We start from the raw sequence: 26165 nt of genomic DNA on the forward strand, positions 1-26165 counted from the left end.
ACCATTGTGGAACACATATTTATTAAGAACTCATTCCTATTTTGCAACTCGTTATGCGTGTTGAGACATTAGATACTTCAGGTTGTCTGTTTTAGAGGGGGAGAAAGGGAAGAGTTACAAGTGGAAGGCTATGAAGCCTTCCATTATTGCCAACAATGTAGTTCATCTCTCCAAATTACTAGTTCATCTCTCCAACTAATTTTTTTAGTTTGGCAGGCACATTTGAAAATAAAGTCATAAACTCATTCTGTGCATAATGTGTATTAAACATACGAAAACCTAAGTTTTGGGTCCATGAATATGTAATAACTTTATACATATACTTCGAAATTTAGGCAATATTTGTATTTTATTTAATAATTAGTAACTTGTATTTGCTCTATGCTTGCCCTTTTTTTTTACCAATTTAAGATTTATATTTATAGTCATCAGCAAATAAAGAGAAATCTTAAATATGCATCAAAGTAAAAAGAGTAATGCCTGCTAAATCCTCCTATATGGTGACACATGTTTATAGGAGTGGACAAGTTTGTTAAATTTTTTTAGTAAGGGTCTTTCTCAGCTACAAGTAAGAAATTAATTTATGTTGGGATGTGTGACTGACCAATTCAATAAATATCGTTTTTAAGAATTAAACATTTCATCTTTTAATCATTATGTGGTGGGACCTTATATTAATAATCTAATACCTTTTGGTTAATTAAGGTTTGTTTAAGTTAATAGTTACTGAACTACTGAATTAATTATATAAGTTAGTCATCCCACCAAAATAACATGTTGATTCATTTTTGGCGCATACTAATTCAAAAGTATTCTTTTAGAGACAAAATAATAATGCAAGTACCAGTTGCACTTTGGTAAAGCAAATATCAATTTTTAATTATAAAGAAAAGTATTTTACAAACAATGTTGAGAGGTTTTAAAAAAATTCCTTATAAAACCAATTCCTTGAAAAATGATTTGGTAGTTAAAACGAACTCTTTAGGTTTTAAAAAAATCACATTATTATCCATAGCAAAAAAAAGAGCAAAAGCTTTTAGATTAACTCTTATATTAATTAGATTGAGGCTAGAGTTGTTATTAATTATTTATTTTTCCTTCCATTTTACAACAACAAAATATATTTGGAACACTATCTGGAGCTATAAACCAAGAAGGTCTTGAATTTTATGCACCAATTTGATGAATGGGTTACTTGAAAATAGTATGCATCTACAAATATTTGTGACATTTATTAGATTGACTAGTAACTATATTATTAGCAGCCCCTACAAACATATTTTAAATTATACCCTACAATCATAATTGTAACCACAATATTATAATTTTAGGAGTTTTCATTATTGCAATTGTGATTGTAATTTTTTACAATTGCACTAAACATAATGTAACCATAAGCCTAATTTCAGGTTACAAATGTAACCCATAACATTGTTGTGAGTTAGAAGAGTCCAGAGCATGCAAAGAATATCACTTGTGTAGATGAACAAACAAATAAGCAACTCAATAAGGTACTAATACTATGCTTAAACAAACAAACAAACCTTAAAAATATGAGACAAGTAAGAATCAGAATAAGGCATATTTTCTCTTTGCCTTGAATGTGAAGCATGAACCAATCACTTTACAACCCTACACAGGGATATAGAACTAGCAGCCTTAGCAAGAAAAGAACCAAACTTTTCATCCACTACTTATATTTTTAAAGAGCCCTCAAAATTGTAACACAACACATGCATCAAAGTCTTGTATTTGAGTCTTGTTTCCTTCACAACTTTTTAAGAGTCTGAAATTCCCTTTGTTTCTCTTTGTTCATAGCAGCTTTTTAATCCATTGTCTTAAACCACATAGTCAAGAAATGGCAAATGAGCAATTGAAGCCTATTGCAACACTTCTTTTAGGGCTAAACTTTTGCATGTATGTCATTGTTTTAGGCATTGGTGCATGGGCTGTTAATAGGGCTATTGATCATGGTTTTGTTATAGGTAAAGAGTGTCTTATCTTTCATTTATACTTCACGACTTTTGGCTTTACAAAACGAAATATCGATATTTTGCCTTACAAAATCAAAAATAGTGTTTTAAATTGTGGTTGTGTTGTATTTACCGCAATTCCAAGAAAATGCGGTTATTGCGCTACAATTGAGGTTGCGACACATTTACGGAAACTCCAAAAGCCGCAATAATGCAACTACAATTTCGATTCCATACTACAATTTAAAATACTGACCATAAGTTTTTGCGAAACTTGTGAATGTGGATTTTAAAAATATCATTATTGTATTAAAAAATGCTTATTTTGTGTGAGAAATTAATTATGCAGGTACAGGATTTGATCTTCCTGCACATTTTTCACCAATATACTTCCCTATGGGAAATGCTGCTACTGGGTTCTTTGTGACATTTGCTTTGATTGCTGGAGTTGTTGGTGCTGGATCAACGATAGCAGGACTCAACCATATCCGCTCGTGGACTTCAGAGAGTTTGCCATCTGCAGCTTCAGTTGCTACCATTGCATGGTCTCTTACACTTCTTGCCATGGGGTAATCTTTTCCTCCTCCACACCAACCACCACACAAAAAATTAGTATTTCATGTTAATACCCCATTGGAATAAAGTTTGAGGATGAACATCGACGCCACAGTAAGGTTGCTATTTAGTAAAATAGGTCACATTAGAATATTAGAAACAACATCTATACTCAAAGGTAACGTTGCAGCCTAGACTCATTAAGTAGGAACCTCATACACGAATAAAGTAAAGATTTTTACACCATTATATAATCATATATTTTTATGTAGTTATGATGAGAGTAAGTAGTTTTTAATGAGTGTCAATGCATGACAAGATATCAAATTAAAAGACTTTTACATGCATTGACTATTTATTTAAGTTAAAATCAAAAGCTTAACTCTAAAAATTGGTTTTAACTTGTTGCACTGATAAACAAAGTGTTCTAACTAACAATCATATAATTTATGCAGCTTTGCATGCAAAGAGATTGAGCTTAACATCAGAAATGCCCGCTTGGTAAGTCATGGAAAATTTTATTTACTGTAATATTCTCATCTTTATTGACATATTCGATACATTTTTAAGGAGTCACATTTTCTGTCTTAAACTTTGTAAATGCTAGAATGTCATATTTCCGAGAACTTTGACATGTCCAATTTTGCAGAGAACATTGGAGGCTTTTCTTATTATCCTTTCAGCTACTCAGCTTTTCTACATAGGTGCTATTCATGGTGCTGCTGCTTATAGGAGATAAATTTGATGATTGTGTGAATGTGTTAGTGTGTTTGTCTTGTTTTTTAAAATCATATACTTTCTTTTTCCTTACCTTAAGATTGGATTTGTTGTATTTATTGAGAGTAAATTGTGTACAAAATATTAAAGAACATCATGAACCATGCACTATTATTAAGCTATAAACATTAATTGTGACAAATTTCGTAAATCTGAACAAAGCATAGAAAGCCGATCAAGCTAGACTTGTATCTAATGAATTTAAATATTATCACTCGTTACTTTTATGAAATATAATTATTGTTTGTTTTCATTATATACATATCTATACAAGTGTTGCTTAAACTGAATAATTTACATGTGTTAATAGAACATGATAAAGTATAAATCCAAATGTTCTTTCTAGGTAAATTAGCCATTATTCCATCAAGATTTATCTCATAATCTAACTCCTCTAATTGTAGTAAAATGTGTAAACCAAATACTTTTCAGAGTAACATCTGCTTAGGTAATTCATCGTACTCCAAAAGATTAGTTTCTTATAGATCAGGCAAAATGATTATTTATAAAATATGAAAAATGGGTAAATTTAACAATTATATTAAATTTAACCATCATAATAGGCAAGTTTTGGGAGTTCACCATTTGATAATTAGGTAAAAAAATCATCATGTCGTTCTCACCTATACATTTCCCATCAATTAATTGATGGAAAACACACATTTACATAGTTTATCATAATTTAAGAGGGTGATATGTTACAAAAAAAAATTCATATTTAAAGAAATAAAAATAAACAAACACTCTTAGAGGTAAGGTGTCATTTCCCTTCTTTTATTTACAAAGACTGTGACTAGAGAGTTAAGTTGCCTTTATATCCCAACTTGTAAGGATTCTTTGACCTTCACTTACTTAATAACAAAGTAATAAATATCGACTTAGGCAAGTCCGCTCGATTATGAATTTGGCACATGGCCGGCCCAAGCTACTCGATCTATAAGTTTTGCATAAAAAATTGTGATACCTTGATTCGATTTAAACTATAAGCCTAAAACTAGTAATTTGGTCGATTGGACCAATCCAATCAACCAAATTATTTATTATAAAAAACACCAAAACACTAAGGTTTTGAGATTAAAAAATATAATGTATTCAACTTATTTATATTTATGTTCGTTTTTTGTTAATTTAGTTTGTAACAAAACATTAGTCATTTAGTTAAATTTTAAAATTATTTGTGTTTCTCTTGCCATGGCATAAAACTCATGTTTTGATTATGTTTTTAAGGGGTACTTTTGAGTTAGTAATAGTCAAATTTGAAATGGACAATTATTAAAATAAAGTTAACTATTATTATAAACTTCCGAGTCATAATTGGGTACTTCTGAGTTAGTAATAGTTAAATTTAAAATGGACAATTATTAAAATAATGTTAACTATTATTATATACTTTCGAGTCAAAAGTTCTAATTATTGACTCAATAACCAACCAATGACCCACTCATCGAGTGCCCTAACCGAATTAATTACAGTCCAAGTTACATTATTAAAAAAGAACCAATGATATGTTCCCTATAATGCATTTTCACGCATATGACATACTTATTGGCTTTTTATAGCAAATATCACACCTAAAAAATGCAGTACATTTTACAGTTGTGTCAATTCTCATTGCAGATAATTGTATTATTATATGTTAAAAAGATCATGAAGAGCATTGTTTAATTATTACATGTTAGTTGATTATTGTTATTAGAAACAAGCATTTCACTTGTAAGATAAGACTACGTGCATTCAAAAAATACATCTTCTGTCCTAAAAAATGTGACACTTCATGTGTCACTTTCTCTGATTGTTCATACAAGTATTTTATTATGAAATTTTAAACTAAAAAAATATGTTTTTCAACTAATCAGAGGCAGTATCACATATAGTAACACACTCTTTTAGTATAGCAGATATTGACCCGTACATTTATCCTATCTAAACTCCACTAGGTAGAAATCCTATGCACTGAATGGTCTAAAAATAAGTTGTATCATTCCGAGAAGATTTTACTAATTCATAGTTGGTCCTGCTCTTATTATTGTTACTAGCACTGAACGACAGGCCCTTATGCAAAACACATATTACTTAGTCCCTCGTGGATCACGGGAGCACATCTTCGATCAGAAAAAATGGGTATGGATCCTCTCCTGTAATGGAGAGGCCAATAATGTGATAGGATTATGACACGTGATTAAGTCAATTTTTAATGGTTATGATTTTAAAATGTAAAATAATATATTTTTAAGTTAATTAATTTAGGGAAAATGACAACCATATCCTTTTTCTGTTTTTGTCTCTCCCATTTCTCGTAAGTTTCAGTAGCATTTTCTCTTCTTTTTGGAAAAGAGAATTGGTTGCTTTCAAGTTTTTCAACCATCAATCGTGGAATGACAAATCAGAAATGAAAATATATAGGTCATCACTAGAAGAAAGAAATCAAAAATCATTTCCTCTCTTCTTCCTCTTCAACACACAGATTAGCTACCAGACTGAGTGGTCTAGAGCAAAATAAGAATGGATAAAGACGTGAACTTGAAACAAATGATGACATGTGATTATTGTTCTTGGATCCTAACAAAGTTGACAAGAAAAAGATGAAGTCAATATCCTATTCATGGAAGCATAAAAAAGAGTCATGGAGAATCGGTTCTCTAATTCTCATTCCCGTAAAATCTATTTGTAGAATGTCATTTTTTTTACTCATGAAACCATGGAATAGATTGGGGATGAGAGGGAAAGAGAAAAGAAAAAGAATGTGGTTGTCATTTTCCCTAAATTAATTTACTTAAAAATATATTAATTTGCATTTTAAAATCTTGACCGTTGAAGATTGACTTAACCACATGTCATAATCATATTATATCACTAGCCTCTCCATTACATGAGAGGATCCTGTCTCATGTGATGTGATTGATCAGAAAAACACTTAATTATTAAAAACACCAATAGACACTTTGTGGAGCAACACACTTTGTGAAACAACACATGTGCCTTGATTGATCACATGCTCAAATAGCTTGGAAACAAATGCACTTAAGATCAAAAACACCAATAGACACCACAAAACAGAAAAAAGAACCTTCATTTAGATTTTCAGATGTTTCTAAGTCACTAATGGCACATGCTCTACATTTTTGTAATAAGAGTGAAAATTAACAAAACTACGAGGAATAATAATTGCAGACTAAACAAAACTACAAGTTGTAAAGTTTGAGAGTAGGGTATGTTGAGATGAAACTGTTGCTAACACAATTACTACAATAAAAATCTCATGGATTAAATAGTTAGGCATGTTGCCTATTATTTTTTTGGAGAATCTTAAAGAACACATGTAATCAAAATATCACAAAATTTACTGAACAAAGTCCTAAATCTTCACCAGTATGACAATTTGATGAGATCCTTGTCCTTGTATTCCTGCAAGAGAATCCAGAGAAAAGATGATGCCATCAGAAACTAAATTTTCAATTTCAAAACGAAAGCCGATACTACAATAATCTCCGAAGTCGGTGTTATCGGAAAGAAGTAGACTATCCATAAATTGATGGACACACTTGAAAATAATTAGTATGCCAACACAGCAATGCAGTGAACAAATACATGTTGTTGGAGAAATTCCATAGATAATTGTTTTATGAATTAATTGCTTCTTTTATTAAAATACATAAACAAACCACTAATGTCAACCAACGAGGCATTGATCTAGAAGTATAAGACCTTGCTAGATCCCCAGATATCGTACTAGAGCAAAGGTTCGATTCCTGGGAGGGGCAACCCCACACACGAAAGAAATTAGTTCCTTACCCTATGGATACCCTTGATTTTACCCAAAAAAAATCACTCATGTCATGCAGCTAAGAAAACCTAGCTGTAGCGGGTAAAAGAGCCAGAATCATGCATCTATCCTAAAACATCCCTATATCTCATACATAAGAACAAGGGAAATGAAAATGGTTATGAAAGATCAAATAATACTCATGTTAGAACAACTAAATTAGCCAAGAAAAAAACTAAAGGAAATATATTATTTTCACATAGAAAACTAAGTAAAAATGCACTATCCAAATCGTTTTGTGTCCAACAAATTTCATTAATTCACTTGAAATCATAAAAAAAGATTATGGCTTCAGAATAATAAGCACACATTCCATCAAGTCAAGAGAAATCATAGTGCTACATTCTTAGTAATCCAAATCATAGCAAAGATTCTTGGTTCAGAATAATAAGTGCACATTTTATTAATTCTAAATGGATCATGTGCCCCCTACCAGTATTATACTCTATTTGTATAGATTACACACATAATCAACCATTTTCCAATGGTAACTAGGAATGGCTATATATTGTTCGGTTAAAAGTATTGATATACAAAAATCATCGTTTGCCATTACTGATTAATAAGTGTTGAGTCCTTTATAGCATACAGAGCATGGGGCAGAGACACTTTATCAGTTCTTTGCGGTTAAGTCAATTATTATGAAGCAACTAACTGGTCATTAGTATAACTCAAAAGCTGTTATGTTTCTATTCATTAGACAATAAAGAGTCAATATGGCTTTTAGAAATATTTTCATCTACTATGTTGGAGAACTTATGTAACTCATTATGTTATTTATGTAGGAATTTATTTTTTCTGCATTAGTTTTCTTTTCTATCCTGTATAAATTATGTGTCTTGTTGATCAATAAAATCAAACATTCTCCATAATATATTTCCTCTCTGCATTTTTGCTTACTACATAATCAACAAATTTGTATATAGAGCTATATCTTGAGTGATCTGTGAGAACAAACACAAACCAAAACCAAACAAAAACCAAAACACTTTTTCTATTACCTTCTATTACCTAAAATTGTCAAAATGAATTCAAAAGTAGTGTCTGCTGCATTTTCACCTTTGTTTACTGAAAAGAATTATAATGCATGGGCTGTTAGAATGAAAGTTTTCTTGGATGCTAATGATTTGTGGGAAGTCATTGAAAAAGATTATGTTATTTCAACTCTTCCACACAATCCAACTGTTGCACAAATTAAAAATGTGAAGGAGATGAAACAAAGAAAATCCAAAGCAAGAGCATGTCTATATGCAGCTGTTTCACCCACCATTTTTAACAGAATAATGACACTGAAAACAACTGTGAAATGGAATTTTATGAAGCAAGAATATGAGGGAAATGAAAGGGTCAAAGGGATGCAAGTGATGAATTTGATCCAAAAAATTCGAGATACAAAGGATGAAAGATTCAGAAACAATCAAGGAGTACTCTGATAAATTTCTAGCCATTGCCAACAATGTAAGACTCCTTCGTACTGAATTTTCTCATTCTAGAATAGTTCAAATGAGGCTTATGAGGCAAGAAGGATTAGTGGAGAGTACTTTCCAAACCAAATTACAAAACTACAAAGGTTGGAATGACAAAAAAAAGGAGGCAAAATGACAACTACAGGTTCAGTAAACAACAAATACAATAACCAAAATAGCAACAATGAAGTCTTTCTACCTTGTTCCTACTGCAAAAAAAAAACTAATCATCCACAAAACAGATGGTGGAGGCCTGATGCAAGATGTAATAAGTGTGGCCAGTTAAGAATATGCAAGTTTCAAAAACAACATGGAGAAGCTAAGGTTGTTGATGATCAACCAGAAAAAGAGCGATTGTTCGCAGTATCATGCTTTGGCGCCAACAATTCTATAGAAAGTTAGTTCATTGATAGTGGTTGTACAAACCACATGAATTATGATCGAGAGCTCTTCAGAGAGCTTGACAAAACTGTTATTTCCAATGTTAGAATTGAAAATGGGGCATATATTGCAACAAAAGGCAAATGAACAGTTGAAATTAAAAGTTACACAGGTTTGAAATTAATTTATGATGTCTTATATGTTCTTGAAATTAATCAAAATTTGCTAAGTGTTTCTTAGTTAATGGAGAAAGGCTATAAGATTTTGTTTGAAGACAAAAACTGCATGATTAAAGATTCAGAAGGCAGAGAGGTGTTCAAAGTTCAAATGAAAAGCAAAAGTTGTCTTGGATTTGATGAAAGATGAGCAAGTTGCAGTACACAAAGAAGACATAGAAACAAAATCTCCTACATACATTGTCTGCCGATATGGGAAGCAAACAAGGCTTCTTTTTCCGCAAAAAAAGACATGGAAGGCTACACAGAAGCTGCAACTGATACACACAAATGTTGAAGGACCTATGACTACACCATCAGATGTTGCAGGATATGAATAAGCTGCAACTGACCAGAAAATGATAGCTGCAATGAAAAAGGAGTTCATGGTGATTAAAAAAACGAGACATGTGAGTTGGTAGAGATGTCTAAACACAAGAGTATATGGCAAAAGCTTGAAGTTTACAGCTTCAGAGTCAATGAGGAGTGTTGATTAGTATGAATCAAAAGTTGTTATGTTTCTATTCATTGGCAATAAACAGCCAATATGGATGTTAGGAATATTTTCATCTACTATGTTAGAGCACTTATGTGACTCATTATACTATTCATGTAGGAATTTATTTTTTCTGCATCAGTTTTCTTTTCCATGCTGTATAAATTATGTTTTGTTGATGAATAAAATCAAGTTTTCTACATAATATATTTCCTCTCTGCATTTTTGCTTGTTACATAACCGACAGGTTCTTATAAGCCCGAAACTACAGGTCACAACCAAACATTAGACGGACCAAACTAGAGGCTTAAGTCATTTTTAATGCTGTCCAACCAACTCAACTTTTTGTGACATTAAAGATTTCAAAAATCTGATCCCTGTTAAGTTTAAACAGTGGGGAGAAATCCTTGCAAATGAATACCAACAAAAATTAATTTCAATAATTTTTGCAGGAACTTTATACTATGCTGCATGATGCTAAACAGGAATTGATATGAAAATGAAAATATCAATCTTAAATTACATATAAGTGATTCTACCAACAACAAAAAAAACTTTCTATTTATGAGAGAAAGTGCTTCTGAAGTTACATAACAGGGATAACTTCTTTTTTTTACCTCCCACCTGGCAAGCCTCAGTGCAATAGTAAGGTTGCTGCTTAATAACCAAGAGGTCAGGGGTTTAAACAATGGAAACAACCTCTCCGCTTGGGGGTAAGGCTGCATACATCTACCCTCACCAAACCCCACTAGGTGAGAGCCTCATGAAAACAAAGACCTAATGCAAAGCAAACCATAGAGTTTTTCAATTTCATGAAAACCAAATGCAAGGGCTGCAACATTTTTTTAAGGACTTCGATGTTCAGTATTGAGAACTAATCCTAGGATCAAGTCTTGCACGGTAGGACTTTAGGCACTAATTGCAAGACGCTAAAAAGACTAACGAAGGAATTTTGCAATTGCTGAAAGCAATAATCCTGTGATAATCTTACACTGCAGGTAACATGGAGTGAGAATAAAAACTCAACATTTTTTTTTCTATACTGTGATTTATAACAGAAGCATTCTAGTGTTGACTCCACCTGCTTAGAAAAGGCTTGGTTGTTGATATTTTCTTTAGTGAATTGGCCACAGTAACTACAGAACAAATGGGATGGAAACCAATAAAATCATCACAACTTTCGGCAGGAAAAGCTGAGGAGAAAAAAACATGCGGTGATGTTGCAATGGAGTGAGCAGTTCCAGTCATATATTTGTGATAGATATCGAGTAAGCATAGGATCCACATTAAGAAGAGGGCCATAATCCGACAATAACAGAAGTAACTGTTTAGAGGGGGAGAGGTGGAGTTAGTTACTTAGAATCTGAGTGGTTATAAGACAGTTGTAGATAATGAATGGGGGCATTTATTGATTGGAGGAAAAAAGAGTGAGGCATAGGCTAGATCTCTCCAATACCCATAGTAGAGAGGAAGAGAGTTTGATAATCAGCGTTCTACTAGTTTGTTACAGTCAAGAATTATATCAATAAACTGACCGAGTTCTATTAGTTTGTGTGTGGCTGTGTGTACCCTCATGAGCAAAAGACAGAGTTGTTGAGGTTACAGTCTATTCACACAACAGAACTCGGCTTAAAGTATGAGAGGACAAGAGAAAGACTGCCTAATGGAGACCAATAACCATTTATATTTATTTATTCAGCATTCAAAATCAAAAGCAATCATAACAGAATTCCTATCTCCAGGTATTGACTTCCATTTAGCAAAAACAACTTAATGGAGGACATGTTGTTCTTATCTCGAAACATTAACTTCCAATCACCAAATACAATTTAATGAAGGGCATAGCCTACCATAAAGCAAAATTACGATCTTGTAGATAACTGAATTTGACCGGGACCTAATATCTTAATGATGCATAAATACTGCTACTAGAGACATGTCAGGACATAAAAGTCATTATTAATCCAACTTGGACCTAAGGTCAAGCAGTTTTCTTTGATATTGTGCATTTGTGCCAGAAAGCAAAATACTATGGATGAAGTGTTCTAAAATTCGATCTTCAACAACCCAAGACTTGAAATTAAATCTCTTCACAAGACTGTGTTGAATCTCAGGCTATAAGTTCAAGCCTCTAAGAAAATTTAATTTAACCCCATAATAAATCAATGCTTCAAGCGCAATTGGCTATTTTATAAGAAGGTGAATTGAAAATTCCTTCTAAAGCCTATATATAACAACTTAAAATTTCAGGTCAATCACGTCTGTGAATAGCTATCTTTTATTCTTGGGCCACAAAACATCAAATACCACCTTTCATATTATTACTGAGTGAAGATACTTTTGGGAATCAACAAGTCCCGTCTTTTTTCCAAATCAACAGCCACGGATTACATTAAGCTCTAAACCCTTCCTCCTCATTTCCTGAATACATTAGGATTCATCCTCATTTTCTTACTTTGATTTCATTGGTCAGATATATGGTGTCTTTTAATTTTGTAATTGTGTTAAGGGTACTTCTGTAATTGGAAGTAGTTAGTTACTAGTTAGTTTTGGTGGGAAAGTTAGTTAATAAGAAGGAACTTGCATAAGTAACTTGTAGTACAAGTTACTTGGATATCTCAATTTTCATAAGAATTCTTCTTGTAATCTTTTCATTCACTCATTTACATTGATTTCTAATAAGAAGTTCAGATTCAATCTTCAATCTCTACTCCTTATTTCCTTTGTCATTTTCGAATTCTTGCTAGAATTCCTAAAAATCCATAAACAGCCATATCAATTGGTATCTAGAGCCAAAAAAATTCCGGGAAAGGTATCATGGCTAAGGGGACGAGGATGCAGGCCTACAGAGATGGAGGAGAGGGTGGAGAATCGTATTTTAGAGAGACTAGAGCTGAAGTTGGCAGAACTTGCGGGTTCTTTACAAAGAACTCTCGTAGGATCAGTGAAGCTATCTATTGAGGAGTTTCGGCAGAAGCATGGTGATGAAGAAGGATCTTCTTGGAAAAGTAGAACCAACCAAGGAGATCGGGGGTTCAAACAAGACAAATCTTTTCACTACTCTGGCCATACTAGGTTATTAAGAATTGAGTTCCCCAATTTCAATGGTGACAACGTGAAGGAGTGGGTGTATCAGTGTGAAACTTTTTCATGATTGATGATACACCGGATGAGGTAAAAGTCAAATTGGCAATTATGCACTTTGAGGGAAAAGCATTGAAATGACACTATGCCTATGTGAAATCTTTATGGAACAATCTGCCTAGGTGGGGAGAGTATGTGAAGGTGTTGCTGGAGAGATTTGGTGAGATTTGTGATGATCCTATGGCAGAATTGATGAAACTGAGGCAGAAAGGGACCATTGGGGAGTATCATGAGGAGTTTGATGCAATTATAATCAAACTGGACCTTCCTGCAGATTACACATTGAGTTCCTTCTTGGGGGGTTTGAGGAATGATATTCAGATGATGGTGAGAATGTTCCAACCCCAATCAGTGAGAATGTTCCAACCCCAATCAGTGAGGAAGGCTTTCACATTGGCAAAATTGTATGAATCTTCTAATAATAGCAATGTCCAAGTGGGTCTTTCCTTGAAAAGCAGGCAATTACCAACCAACAAGACTGCACAAACTCTGAAGCAACCATATCAGGCAAGCACTAGTGACACAGAACAAGTTAAACCCAAAGCAAGATTGGCTAGGAACTTGTCCTCTGCCTTCATGAATGAAAGAAGGGCCAAATGATTGCACTACTTTTGTGATGAACCTTATTCAGTGGAACATGGGTTGATCCACAAGAAGTTACAAATTCATCTCTTGGAGGTGGAAGATGTAGAGGATGAAGTACAAGAGTTAGATCCACTACATGATGAGACCAGTGTGCAAGTGGAGGAGCCTCAAATTTCAGTGAATGCCTTAACAGGGGTAGTTAATTTCAGAACCATGCGTGTCATTGGGAAGTACCAAAAGAGATCACTGCACATATTGATTGATAGTGGTAGCACCCATAACTTCTTGGACATCAATAGGGCCAAACAATTAGGATGCAAGATTGATGAATTGTAGCCTCTTATAGTCACGGTAGGAGATGGGACAGAGGTGAAAAATTCATTTGTGGTCAAGAGCTTTAGTTGGGTTATACAGAATACTACATTCACATATGATGTGTTGCTTATTCCACTAGTGTGTTGTGATGTATAGGGAGTGGAATGGCTTGTAACATTAGGAGACATCACTTGGAAATTTGATAAACTAAGGATGGAGTTCTCAGTTCAAGGCAGAAGGCATATCCTTAGAGGAGCAACACAGATGGGGTATAAAATTGTAAAGGATCATAATATAGAGAAGATGTTAGACAGGGGGTGCAATTGTCAATGATACAAGCAGTTGTAGGAGAGGGACACTTGCTATAATTAGGGATGGCAATAAAAACTGAACCCGTGGGTACCCGCTCGAACCGAACCCGAATTTAATGGGGAAAACCCGATGTGATTGGGGTCGGGTTTTACCCGGGTTTAAATTTTGGGTTCGGGTTCGGGTTTGGTATAGCAAAGACCCTAACCCGAACCCACCCTGAAGTAAGGTAATTCAATTCACACTTGAAATTTCTATCATTTGCCCATTGTTTTTAATTTCTAAGTTCACTTTACATACTATTGGATCTTCAAACATAAAAGAAATGAAATAATACCAGAGTAAATAGAAATGTTAGAGAAAAATTACACGAAAAGAATATCATATTTTCCTTAATACTTTATCATTTTCAGGTTTTCTTTGGGTTCGGGTTACCCCAAACCCTGGGGATGGTATTTTTATTTTCAACCCCGTTGAGTTTGGGTTTGGGTTTGGGTTTGGGTATGTGCAAACCCGCCCCCGACCCGCCCCGTTGCCATTCCTAGCTACAATCCTTAACTACTCATGCATCTCAAGATTAGGTCCAAGGTCCTATTGAGCAACTGTTGGGCAAGTATGTGGATGTCTTCTTTACTCCAACACAATTACCCCCTCCAAGGGAAGGGCATGACCACAAAATTCCACTGATTCAGGCTTGTGATCCAGTGAATAGAAGGCCTTACAGGTATGCTAAACAACAGAAGGATATCATTGATAAACTGGTTCAAGAGTTATTGAAGTCAGGGGTGGTTCAATGTAGTAAAAGTCCTTATGCAAGTCCTGTGATTTTGGTAAGCAAGGATGGATTTTGGAGGTTGTGTGTTGATTACAGGGAGTTGAATAAAGGTACCATCAAGGACAGATTCCCCATTCCCTTGGTAGATGACTTAATGGATGAGTTGTATGGGTCTACTATTTTCACTAAGATTGACTTAAGAGCAAGGTATCACCAAGTGAGGATGGATCCCACATACATACATAAAACAGCTTTCAGGACACATAGTGGGCATTTTGAGTACTTGGTCATGCCTTTTAGCCTCACAAATGCCCCTGCAACATTTCAAGGCCTAATGAACTCTATCTTTCAAAGTTTTTGAGGAAGTTTCTGATGGTATTCTTCGATGATATCCTCATCTATAGTCAGAACTTGAAGGAGCATTTGATCCATTTAGAAAGAGTTTTGAATGTCATGAGGAAGAACGGCTTGTTTGCCAAACAATAAAAATGCTATTTTGGGGTGCAGAGAGTTGAATACTTAGGTCATTTCATTTCAGCAGATGGGGTAGCAACTGATCCTGCTAAGGTTCAAGCTATTCAGGAGTGGCCTATACCTACCTCTATCAAATAGTTGAGAGGATTCTTGGGTTTAGTTGGATATTATAAAAGGTTTGTGAAAAACTATGGTGTAGTAGCTAGGCCATTGACTGATATGCTCAAGAACGATGGGTTCAGATGGTCCGAGGAAGCTAAATCTACATTCTATAAGCTAAAACAGTTATTATCCTAGACACCAGTATTGGCCTTACCTGACTTTTCTCAAGAGTTTGTGGTAGAGGTGGATGCTTCATGCCATGGAATTGGAGTTGTTCAAATGCAACAACACCATCCAATTGCTTTCATCAACAGGGTGTTGAACCAGTAGCAGAGATCCTTATCAACTTATGAGAAGGAATTGGTAGCAATGGTGTTTGCAGTACAAAAGTGGAGACACTACCTCTTCAACAAGCATTTTCTCATTAGAACAGATCATAGGAGCTTGAAATATATGTTGGATCAGAGATTTACCACTACCTTTCAATAGAAATGGTTGGTCAAATTGCTGAAATTCGATTTTTCAATACAATTCAAGCAAGGTAGAGACAATGTAGTTGTTGATGCTTTGTCAAGAAGGGAAGAAGTAGAATGTTTGGCATTGGTTGTTCATAACCTACAGTCTGATATTATGGATAGGATCAAGACTACTTGATCTTTTGACGCAGGCCTTGTTAGGATCATAACTCAGTTGCAATCAAACCCAAGTTTGCACAAACATCACACTTGGCTCAGGGATGAATTGAGAAGAAAGGGAAGGATAGTAGCGGGACAAGACACTGCTCTCACATAAGAATTATTGCATGGTTTCACAACACTACTGCAGGAGTACATTCTGGTAGGAATGCTACTACTAAAAGAGTTAAGGCAGTGATACATTGGAAGGGAATGAATAAAGACATCAAGCATTTCATCCAACAGTGTTCAAAATGCCAGAGATGCAAGTATGACATTGTTGCTTCTCCAGGATTGTTGCAGCCTCTACCAATTCCTGGTCATGTATGGCAACATATCACTATGGACTTCATAAAGGGACTCCCTAAGAAGATCATATTTGTGGTAGTTGATAGACTTAGCAAGGCTACTCATTTCATGAACTTGGCATATCCTTACATTGTTGGGATTGTGGCTCAATCTTATATGGACAATGTCTTTAAGTTACATGGTTTTCCTGATGGCATTCCAAGGAGTTCAGCTCAATCTATCTACTGCTTACCACCCTCAAACAGATTGGCAATCAAAGGTAATAAATAGATGCCTTGAAACTTATTTGAGGTGCATGTGTACTGACTCTCCTCACCAATGGTCTAAGTGATTGCCTCTAGCTGAATGGTGGTATAATACTACCTACCATACTTTCATAAAGGCCACACCATATGAAGTAGTCTATGGACAACCACCTCCAGCATATCTTCCCTACCTACCTGGTGAATCTAAGGTGCAATTGGTGGATAGGAGTTTGGCAAAAAGAGAGGAGATGCTCAAGGTGCTCAAGTTCCATTTAATGAGGGCTCAAAACAGGATGAAACAGATAGCTGACAAGCATAGGAGTGATAGACAATTCCTTGTAGGGGATCTGGTTTATGTGAAGCTTCACTCTTATAGACAAATTTCTGTAGCTACAAGGGGAAATGAGAAGTTGGCACCAAAATACTTTGGTTCATTTCCAGTATTGAGCAAGATGGGAGCAGTTGCATAAAGGGTATAACTTCCAAGCCATTCCAAAGTGCATGATGTTTTTCATGTGTTAAAATTGAAGAAACATGTTGGTCAAGTTCCTATTTCTTCATCCATGCCTACACAAGTTGATGAAGTCACTAATCCTAAGGAACCAGAAGCAATATTGGATAGGATGACTGTGAAGAGGGGAGGAAAAGTTATAACCAAGTTTTTGGTTCAATGGAAGCACCAACTTCCCAAAGATGCTACTTAGGAGTTTTATTTTGATTTGTGTAAAAAGTTTCCTAGTTTCCATTCTCGAGGACAAGAAATGTTCTATGGGGAGGGCTATGTTAAGGGTACTTCTGCAATTGGAAGTAGTTAGTTACTAGTTAGTTTTGGTGGGAAAGTTAGTTAATAAGAAGGAACTTGCATAAGTAACTAGTAGAACTTGTAGTACAAGTTACTTGGATATCTCAATTTTCATAAGAATTCTTCTTGTAATCTTTCCATTCATTCATTTACAATGATTTCTAATAAGAAGTTCAGATTCATTCTTCAATCTCTACTCCTTATTTCCTTTGTCATTTTCGAATTCTTGCTAGAATTCCTAAATCCATAAACAACCATATCAAATTGTGTATCCCACTATTGGAAAAAATACTCAAACTTTAAAAACCAGAATACATAACATACGTGAAAATAAAATGAGATGCTGCCAAAGAATAGTAGAATCAACTGAGAAGTAACTTTTGAAGTTGGGACGCAATTTTCTGAGATTAAACAACTCCTGACCTGAACTTATCTGCCGGAGCCTGTCAAAACTTCGAACAGTCCACAACAGTTCAACCAGGAGGCCTTTTGCACCACACGTGGAGCTGATGCTACCAAAGGCTGGATATCAATTCAGCAAAGAGAAACAGCTTAAAATATTTTTCAACATAAAAAACTCACAAACGTATCAGATGAAATTTATATACATGGGAAAATGAAGAACCTGATTTTCGGAGGATTCTTGAGTGTCAGAATCATCAACATGTTGTGCACTATAAGAGCCCGGATGTACTTTATCCTCATTTTTCTTCACAGCAAGATCAATTGGTCCTACTAGTGAGTCCACTGATTTCTCTGGTAAAGCACTTCCAGTGTCACTGCTTTTCACCTCAGATATAGAGGCCACTGCTTTCACTGGGTCAATAGGGGGTTCCAGAACTGAATTATCAGTCTCCCCAACCGGTGCATTCTCAAAAATCGAAGTCATTTTGGTGTGTGAAGAATCAATGGATTTAACAATCTCATCAAATGTAACTTCCTCGTTCACTGAATTATCCGGCTCTTCCTTTGCATTCTCAGCGGCAGTTTCATCATTTAAACCAGCATTGGAGTTCCCGTTCCTAAAATCCGATTCCTCGGCAGACTCAACGTGCACAAGACTTAAGTTCGTGCCCTCAAAACTCTCCCCGGATTTCAAATCCCTCTCCAGCACCACATCTTGTTTTCCTTCCGGGGCTTCACCAATCTTAACATCACTAGGGACTTCTTCCACAGACTCGGCATCAGCAGCAGATGGTTGAGCAGCAGAAGGGTCACTCTCTTCCACATCTTCATTTCCTTCATTGAACGGATGGTCATTGTCATTGTCATCATCATAATCATGATGTGAAGGTGAACCACCCTTACCATCATCATTTCCTTTCTCATCATGAAACTTCAACTCATCATTTCCTAACAATTGTTATTGAACCAATCAATTTCAATAACATTTAACAATCAATCAACAAAATTTAACATATAGTCATAACAACCCCTAAGTCCTAACTACCACAAACACAACCATCCATCAAATTATTCAAAGTTACATGCAATCTAATCTTTTTTTAATGATAAATACATGCAAGAAGATTATTCCTAAAAAATCTGAAACATAGCAAAATAAGAATAAATAACAGATACCCATCTAGCCAAATTTAACATATGGTCAATACTAACCCTAAGTCCTAACTACCACAAACACAACCGTCCAACAAATTATTCAAAGTTACATGCAATCTGATCTCTTTTCAATGATAAATACATGCAAGAAGATTATTCCTAAAAAAATCCTAAACAAAGCAAAATAAGAATAAATAACAGATACCCATTTAACCAAATTGACCAAAAACATAAAAAACAAAATAAAAATCAAAACTTGAAAAGTAAAAAATATTGGGGTAAAATTGTGACCTTGAGGGTTGTTATTGGTACCCTTTTCCTTCTTTTTCTTAGCAGCTTTTCTCTTCTTAGCACCTGAAGGCATGTTTGGTTATGAATCAAATAGAATAGAGACCACAAATTGTGGGTTAAGGGTTATTCCACTCTCTCTTAGTTTATTGTGGAAACTGTCTGCGTCACTCACTATTACAGTATCTTCATTTCTATCTTACTAAGACTTAAACTCAAACTTGATTTTAAATAATTGTACAATTGAAGAAGGTTTTGTTTGAAGTGGATGTTTAAACTTTGTAATGTCGTTTTAATCTTAATCAAATAAGAGTAGTGTAGTAAGTTATGGATCTCATTTTGAAAGATTAATATTAATTTGGGTTGACTAGTATATAACGATATAAATGAGATTATGGATCTCTATTTCTTTTATAATTTTCAGAGTAAATTATATTAAAAATGTTTAATGAAATTATGGAAATTACTTTTTTTTACCTAAACAAATTATTTTCTTTATATATATTACACTAACTAACCAACCGAAAAGAAGAAGATAAATAAGTGTTATTTTTTAAACAAAAAAATGACGAGTGTAATAAAGTTATATTGTGAAGATAAATTTGAATAGTATAAGAGTCAATGTAGTAACTTGATTCTTTATAAAATTCGTTAATAACTCTAAGAAGATATCGTTTAAATCACTCTTATACTATTCTACAATGAACCACAAATAATGAAGATATATTTACTTATATACTATTTGTACTTGTATTCACAAGATATCATATTTTGTTTAACTTAATTACATTTATCACTTTTTTTACATGAATAGTCAATATAATATATATTAGATGGTTTTATATAGGTTTAGAATTAGAAGATATAGTTTTTATAATTTCACTAAAACTATTTATTTTTTTCATTTTTATATATTAGAATCCATAGATTACTCAATCAAATCAATAACTGTTTTATGTGGGATGGTTCTTAAGATCAAAATATCATATACCTAATCAACCTAACCATGTGCACATTCATGTGTACAAAATTAAAATTAAGGTTAGTTAATATACAGCCCTATTCAAGAGTTGTTGCTTTAAATGTGGTATCCTATGTTTTAATTTGTCCTTTGGTTTAGTTATTAAACTAGACAATTGCTATTGTGTGCCCATTATTTCTATGAATAGTATTTTTGTTTCTTTTTTGAAAAATAAAGGTGTTTGGTTTATAATAAAAGAAAACTTTTTTTCTATTTATTTAAACAATATGTTTTATGCTAACGCAGAATTGAGCAATTGACTTTATATCCTCAATCTCAAAATAATAATTTATAATATAAATGCAAATAAGATGAAAATTAGCAATTTGAACCATATTTATTTATTACATTATCGCTTGGGCTGTATAAATTAGAAACATATATCCAACCTCCATCAAATTTTATATTTAGACTCTTTTGATTTTGAATTAATTGACATATATGAATCTTGTTTGGTGGAGGAAATGGTTAAAGTTTCATTCACTCGGAAAGGTGAAATAATAAGTGAACTTCTAGATCTTATACAAAGTGATTTATGTGGAACAATGAGGACAATAATTATGAGAGGTTTTTACTTATGATCTTATACAAAGTGGTTTTTACTTCTAGATTTTATACAAAGTGACAATGTGGATTGCTCTCCCCATTAAAATTGTGATTCTAACGAAATTAGTCTCAAGTAAAAATATTCTAATTATTTTATTTGTGTTTTTTCAATACAAATGAATTTTTTAGATGAGTTTTTTTAAATGGTAGATTGAAGTTAAAATTTAGTCTTCCATTCGATAAATTCAATCATAAAAAAACCAACATGAAATTTAGTTCTACGGATTAGAGACTGGATGAAAATCTAGAAATTATTTTAACAAAGAAATTAGCCACACTTCAAAAAACATATGAGTTCCTATTTGAAGATAATCATAATAATTTAGTTCAAATGACAATTACAAATATAATATCGAAAGAAAAAAATTCACCCAATTATACACATTCTTTTCCTAAAAATAGCATTTTATTGATAAATCAAACTATATAGTTTTGAAATACAGTAGATAATATTTTTTTGAATGATAAATTATCTTAGCTTAACTACGGAAAATCTATTCCTAAATCATGTGGAAGAGTTGGTATCTTCTTCTGCATCCTTAGTTTGATTTGATGATTATTCTGTCATTATTATTATTTGAAAATTTTGAAGTAGCTTAACTAACTATGTTTGCTTGCCACCCTCTCTCTATGTATAACTTTTTGGTTTCAATTGATAAATTTGTTTTCATACCGCTAAAATATAACCACTATACTAAACATGCAACTAAATTGGTTAAAATTAAAAAATGTTAGTCAAATTGTATTATATCTTACCAGTCAAAACTGGTTTACTCATAATTTTTTTATACTTTTCAAAATAACACATTAAAAATTCAGACCTTGAACTTCATAGTTATTTATAATATAATCGAGTATTAAACCATTTTAATAATTGAGTTATATATTATAAATAATAATATATATATTATGTTATATATAACTTAAAGCGATAGAGTGATTACAATAGATCCAAATCCATTGTTGTATTGGTCCAATGTTGGATGAGCAGTGTCTTGACTCTTGAGACACTATCTCTCTTTTAAAAATTGAAGTTGAGTGCTACTTGAGTTGACTTCATTATAGCCATTAACATGTTACTTACTTTTATGCATTTTGTGGTTATGGTTGTGTTTACGTAATTATCGGAAAACATGATTTTGAAGTAATAGTGATACATGATTATAGAACAACATCGTTACAACCATAGGGTAAAACAAATACTGAAAAGTGGAGGCTGTATTTATTTTGTTGATCCAATACTTATGGTGAAGCTAAGCAAACATGTGATCAAAGTGTTGGGAGCTTGAACTCTCCCTTATGAGAAAGAGGAATAGTGAAGTTTCCAAGCACAGGAAGATCAATAATTAAGGTAATATCAATTTGATAATCTATGTCCCAATCAGCACCAATGTCCTTTGCTAAGCTTATCAATACGTTGTGAGGTACTTTAACTGGAACATCTACCATTGTTGTGTTGTTAGCCTTCAAGGACCCTGGATCTGGTATTGTTCCTGATGCTATTTCCCTTTCATCACCAAAGATAAATTGAAATAATAATAAATAAGACAGGTAAGTCACTATAATGTGCGTAAGGTTTTGTTTGGGAGTTAGGAGTGAAAGGGAAGAAGAAGAAGGATCAAAGGTTTAGGAAGGGGGAAGGAAAAAGGAAGGAAATTATCCCTTGTTTAGGAGTATGAAATTTAGATGAAAGAAGATAAACTAATAATAATGTAAGAATATTTTTTATTTTTAATTAACAATGAGAAATGAATAATAATATGTAATTATATATTATTACTAAATACATTTTGCTATTTTGACATTTTATCTCTAAAAATAGACACATGAAGGGATTTGAAGGTTTGAGAAACCCTCCAAAACATTCCCCTCTCCTTGATCCAACTCTCAAACAACAAGGAGAAGGCTTTCCAAATTCATTCCCTTCCATTCCCCTCCAAAACTCTACTCCCAAACAAGGCCTAAGAGAATAACACATCTCCTCGTACTATACTAGGAGATAACTTATCTTCTCCTAACCGTAAAAATATGATATGTGCATTGTTTTGTTTTGTTTTAAAAATAATTTTGTAAAAAATAATTAAATCTGACACATGTCATGATTTTAATGGACGTATGAGATAACTTATCTCCTTATATTAGGAGATATTTTATTCTCTTTTATAAATAAATCAAGTGCATGAATGATATATATTCATAATACAATTTGATTTGTAAGTTATAAGTTTATTAAATAGTAACTTGTTTATTCAAATAAGCTCTTTTGCTAAACATCATTAGGTATTTTATTTTTTTAATCATCTTATCTTTTATTATAGTACATTTCAACTAAATTTCACATGCCAATAAGTTACTTTAAAGTTTTTTTTAAATATTATAAATTACTTTTTACCATTATAAAACATTATTTTATTGATTAACAGTGTCAACGAGTATTTTAAATTACGTTGACTGCAATCACGAAAAACTACGAGAAATTAACTGCAATCGTGGTCACCATATCATTGTATAGATTTCTCAAACTACAATATTGTGGTTGGAATCATGATCTTGGAGTATAATAATAAATTATAATAAAATGTAAAGTGTCTTATACAAAGAAGTATTAAATAAACTAGTTGACTAAGATAAATTATTCACTTGTCTAACATACTCTCAACTAATTCTTTATAATTGTGATACATTTTATATAATATTTTCATGGGTAGCTAAAATTTATAAGGTGCGAGGAAATTATGTATAAATAACCAGATAATCCGGTGTTTAAACAAACAAAATAAAACTAAGTAATACAAACAGAATCGAAGTACATCATGTCATGATCCCTTAAATAAATTCCACTTTTGTAAGAAAAGAAGCAAAGAAAAGTGATGGAAAAATTATACTAACCATAAATTACTCTTAAGAGAGTAGTCGATCTCAGATATCGGAATTGGTGTGGAGTAAGGATTTTTAACTGACACTTTGGCTAGATATTCTGCGCCCTCAAGGCTCACACATGTGAAAGCCACATTGGTTACACTCGCCTCAGGCTTGGGCACATTTGCAAATTTCTCTGCAACATAGTTTTTGGCTTTGTCCAACAAGTGAAACATTTTCACAACTTTGGTTAGGTAGTTGTGAGATTATAAGACAACAAATATTTTATACCTTTTTCTTCATGACTTTCTCTCTCTTCCTTGAAAGAAAGTTGGATTCTTTCCAAGAGAGAGAAATTCTTATTTTTTTCCTTCTATAAAAAAGTCACTAAAGAGATACAATTACAAAAATTATGATATGATAATAATAATGATAATAAAAAAATGATACTCATAATAAATAGAGTAAATTATACTGACATCCATTGAGTTTTAGTGAAATTACACAAACTACTCCTCAATTTTCTAAACCTACACAAACCTCATAATTTTTTATACTTTCATTATAGAGACCACCTCTGTATGAAAAATAAGTACAATATTTTAAATAAAAAATGTGATAAATGTAATTAAGTTAAACAAAACATGATATATTGTAGAGACAAATCCAAATTATATATGAGTCGATACCTCTTTATTATTTTTTGTTCTTTACGATATAGTGTAAGAGCAATTTAAACAATATCTCTTTAGAATTGTTGATGCATTTTGCAATAAAAAATAATAGAGATACATTGATTTGTATATTATTTGGATTTTTCTCATAGTATACGATGTTTTGTTTAACTTAATTGCATTTATCATATTTTTTATTTAAAAAATTACACTTATTTCTTATGCAGAGGTGATCAGTGTAATTAACTCTAATAAATAACTTGTATCACTTGTTATAGCCCAACTAATTTTTTTAAGTTTTACTCTTTTCCTTTTTTACGTTTTTTAAAAGAGAAAGGATATGATTAGTTTTATCTGAATAAAGTAAAAAGAATGAGATGATGTATATTTATTCCAAGAGTAAGTTTAAAAAACTTATTCCACATCTTAGACATCAATTCTAGGGGAATTTTGATGGTTTAGATTTATTCACTAATTTAAACTATTGAATTTCTCTATATTTGATGACTAAGATGTGGAGTAAACTTACATTTGATGTAAATGTATATCCTCTCTATCAAAATTAATATGAATTGTTTTTATGATGATTACAGAATTAACTGTTGTAAAATGATTGGTGCATGCATGAATGGATAATCATATGATGCTTTAATGAGAATTTGGAATGAATACTGGAAAGGAGAAAAGATAAATACAGAAAGGAGCATAATAAGGAAAAAGAAAAAATAATTTGATGAGAAAATTTGATGCAATGATGAATGTGATGAGGTTGACTAATGGAGAAAAAAATAAAGTCAATCTTATAAATGAAGACAAAATGGGTTGGAATTTAAAATGTATCTATAAATGTTACAAATTTAAATAATAGACCTTCCAAAAACACCTTAAATCTAGTTACATGATATGTGACACCTATGCGGGTTTTAATATGCAATAGGTGATTTATAATGATTCATATTTTATACTATTATTATAAGAACTTTTTTATGATGAATTTGGGAAGAAGTTTATGAGTTGTTTGAGGTTGTTGACTTAACCTTGTGAATTAAAAAAAGATTGATGAAATTCAATTAACAAAAACAATGTCTTGAAAGGGTCCAACAAAAACAATATAACCTTAACCAGTGACTATGCTATGTGTTGAGTCGAACTTTTTCGTAAAAAATCTATATTATTTATAGAGAAAAAATATATATATTAAGAATGTGAGAGTTCTATATATTGTTATTGCATTATCCATATTTAATTATTATTTACTCTTAAAATAAAAGTAATTCAAATAAATGATAGATTATCTAGTGACTATAATTATTTAAGCATTGCATATATATTACGCCCTTACTTAAAATTCTACAAGCCCAAAATTTATTCTTTTGTAAATGACATGAAATGCGTCGTGAAAAATAAATAATCTTAAGATAAGTTGATTGGAGGTAGAAGACACGTTGTTTCTCATTAATTTATCTTCTTTTGAAGTTAACAATACAATTTTAAAAAGAGTTTTTCAACTATGAAAATTGTAAAAGATAGATTGTATAATCGAATGGAAGATGCATGAATGAATAACTATCTAGTGACTTATAATTGATTAGAAGTATTCCACAACATTGTAAACGAAGTAAATATATTTCAACAATTTCAAAATGTGAAATCAGATGGAGATTAGTTATGAAATATATATTTTATTTGATTAAATATATTTAAATTTTATAATTTTGACATCAATATTTTTATTTT

The 26165-nt window shown here is 32.5% G+C and overlaps 3 protein-coding genes across 4 annotated transcripts; 1 reads left to right on the forward strand and 2 right to left on the reverse strand.

The window, feature by feature from the left end:
- LOC109343601 lies at window positions 1744-3308 on the forward strand. Its single transcript, XM_019581988.1, has 4 exons — window positions 1744-1985; window positions 2323-2542; window positions 2984-3029; window positions 3178-3308. The coding sequence occupies exons 1-4, from the start codon at window positions 1859-1861 to the stop codon at window positions 3265-3267; spliced, it is 483 nt and encodes a 160-aa protein (XP_019437533.1). The 5' UTR covers window positions 1744-1858; the 3' UTR covers window positions 3268-3308.
- On the reverse strand, window positions 6446-19518 carry LOC109343600. Of its 2 annotated transcripts, none has more exons than XM_019581987.1 (4): window positions 19293-19518; window positions 18046-18773; window positions 17844-17942; window positions 6446-6710 (listed from the first exon to the last, which is right to left on the reverse strand). In XM_019581987.1, the coding sequence occupies exons 1-3, from the start codon at window positions 19342-19344 to the stop codon at window positions 17850-17852; spliced, it is 873 nt and encodes a 290-aa protein (XP_019437532.1). In that variant the 5' UTR covers window positions 19345-19518; the 3' UTR covers window positions 6446-6710; window positions 17844-17849. The 2 variants fall into 2 exon arrangements, with proteins under 2 accessions (XP_019437532.1, XP_019437531.1); XM_019581986.1 differs by having other exon boundaries at window positions 19272-19515.
- On the reverse strand, window positions 22104-23990 carry LOC109343602 (desiccation protectant protein Lea14 homolog). Its single transcript, XM_019581989.1, has 2 exons — window positions 23785-23990; window positions 22104-22402 (listed from the first exon to the last, which is right to left on the reverse strand). The coding sequence occupies exons 1-2, from the start codon at window positions 23988-23990 to the stop codon at window positions 22165-22167; spliced, it is 444 nt and encodes a 147-aa protein (XP_019437534.1). The 3' UTR covers window positions 22104-22164.

The sequence above is a fragment of the Lupinus angustifolius genome, chromosome LG03 (assembly GCF_001865875.1).
Source record: "Lupinus angustifolius cultivar Tanjil chromosome LG03, LupAngTanjil_v1.0, whole genome shotgun sequence".
NCBI lineage: Eukaryota > Viridiplantae > Streptophyta > Magnoliopsida > Fabales > Fabaceae > Lupinus > Lupinus angustifolius.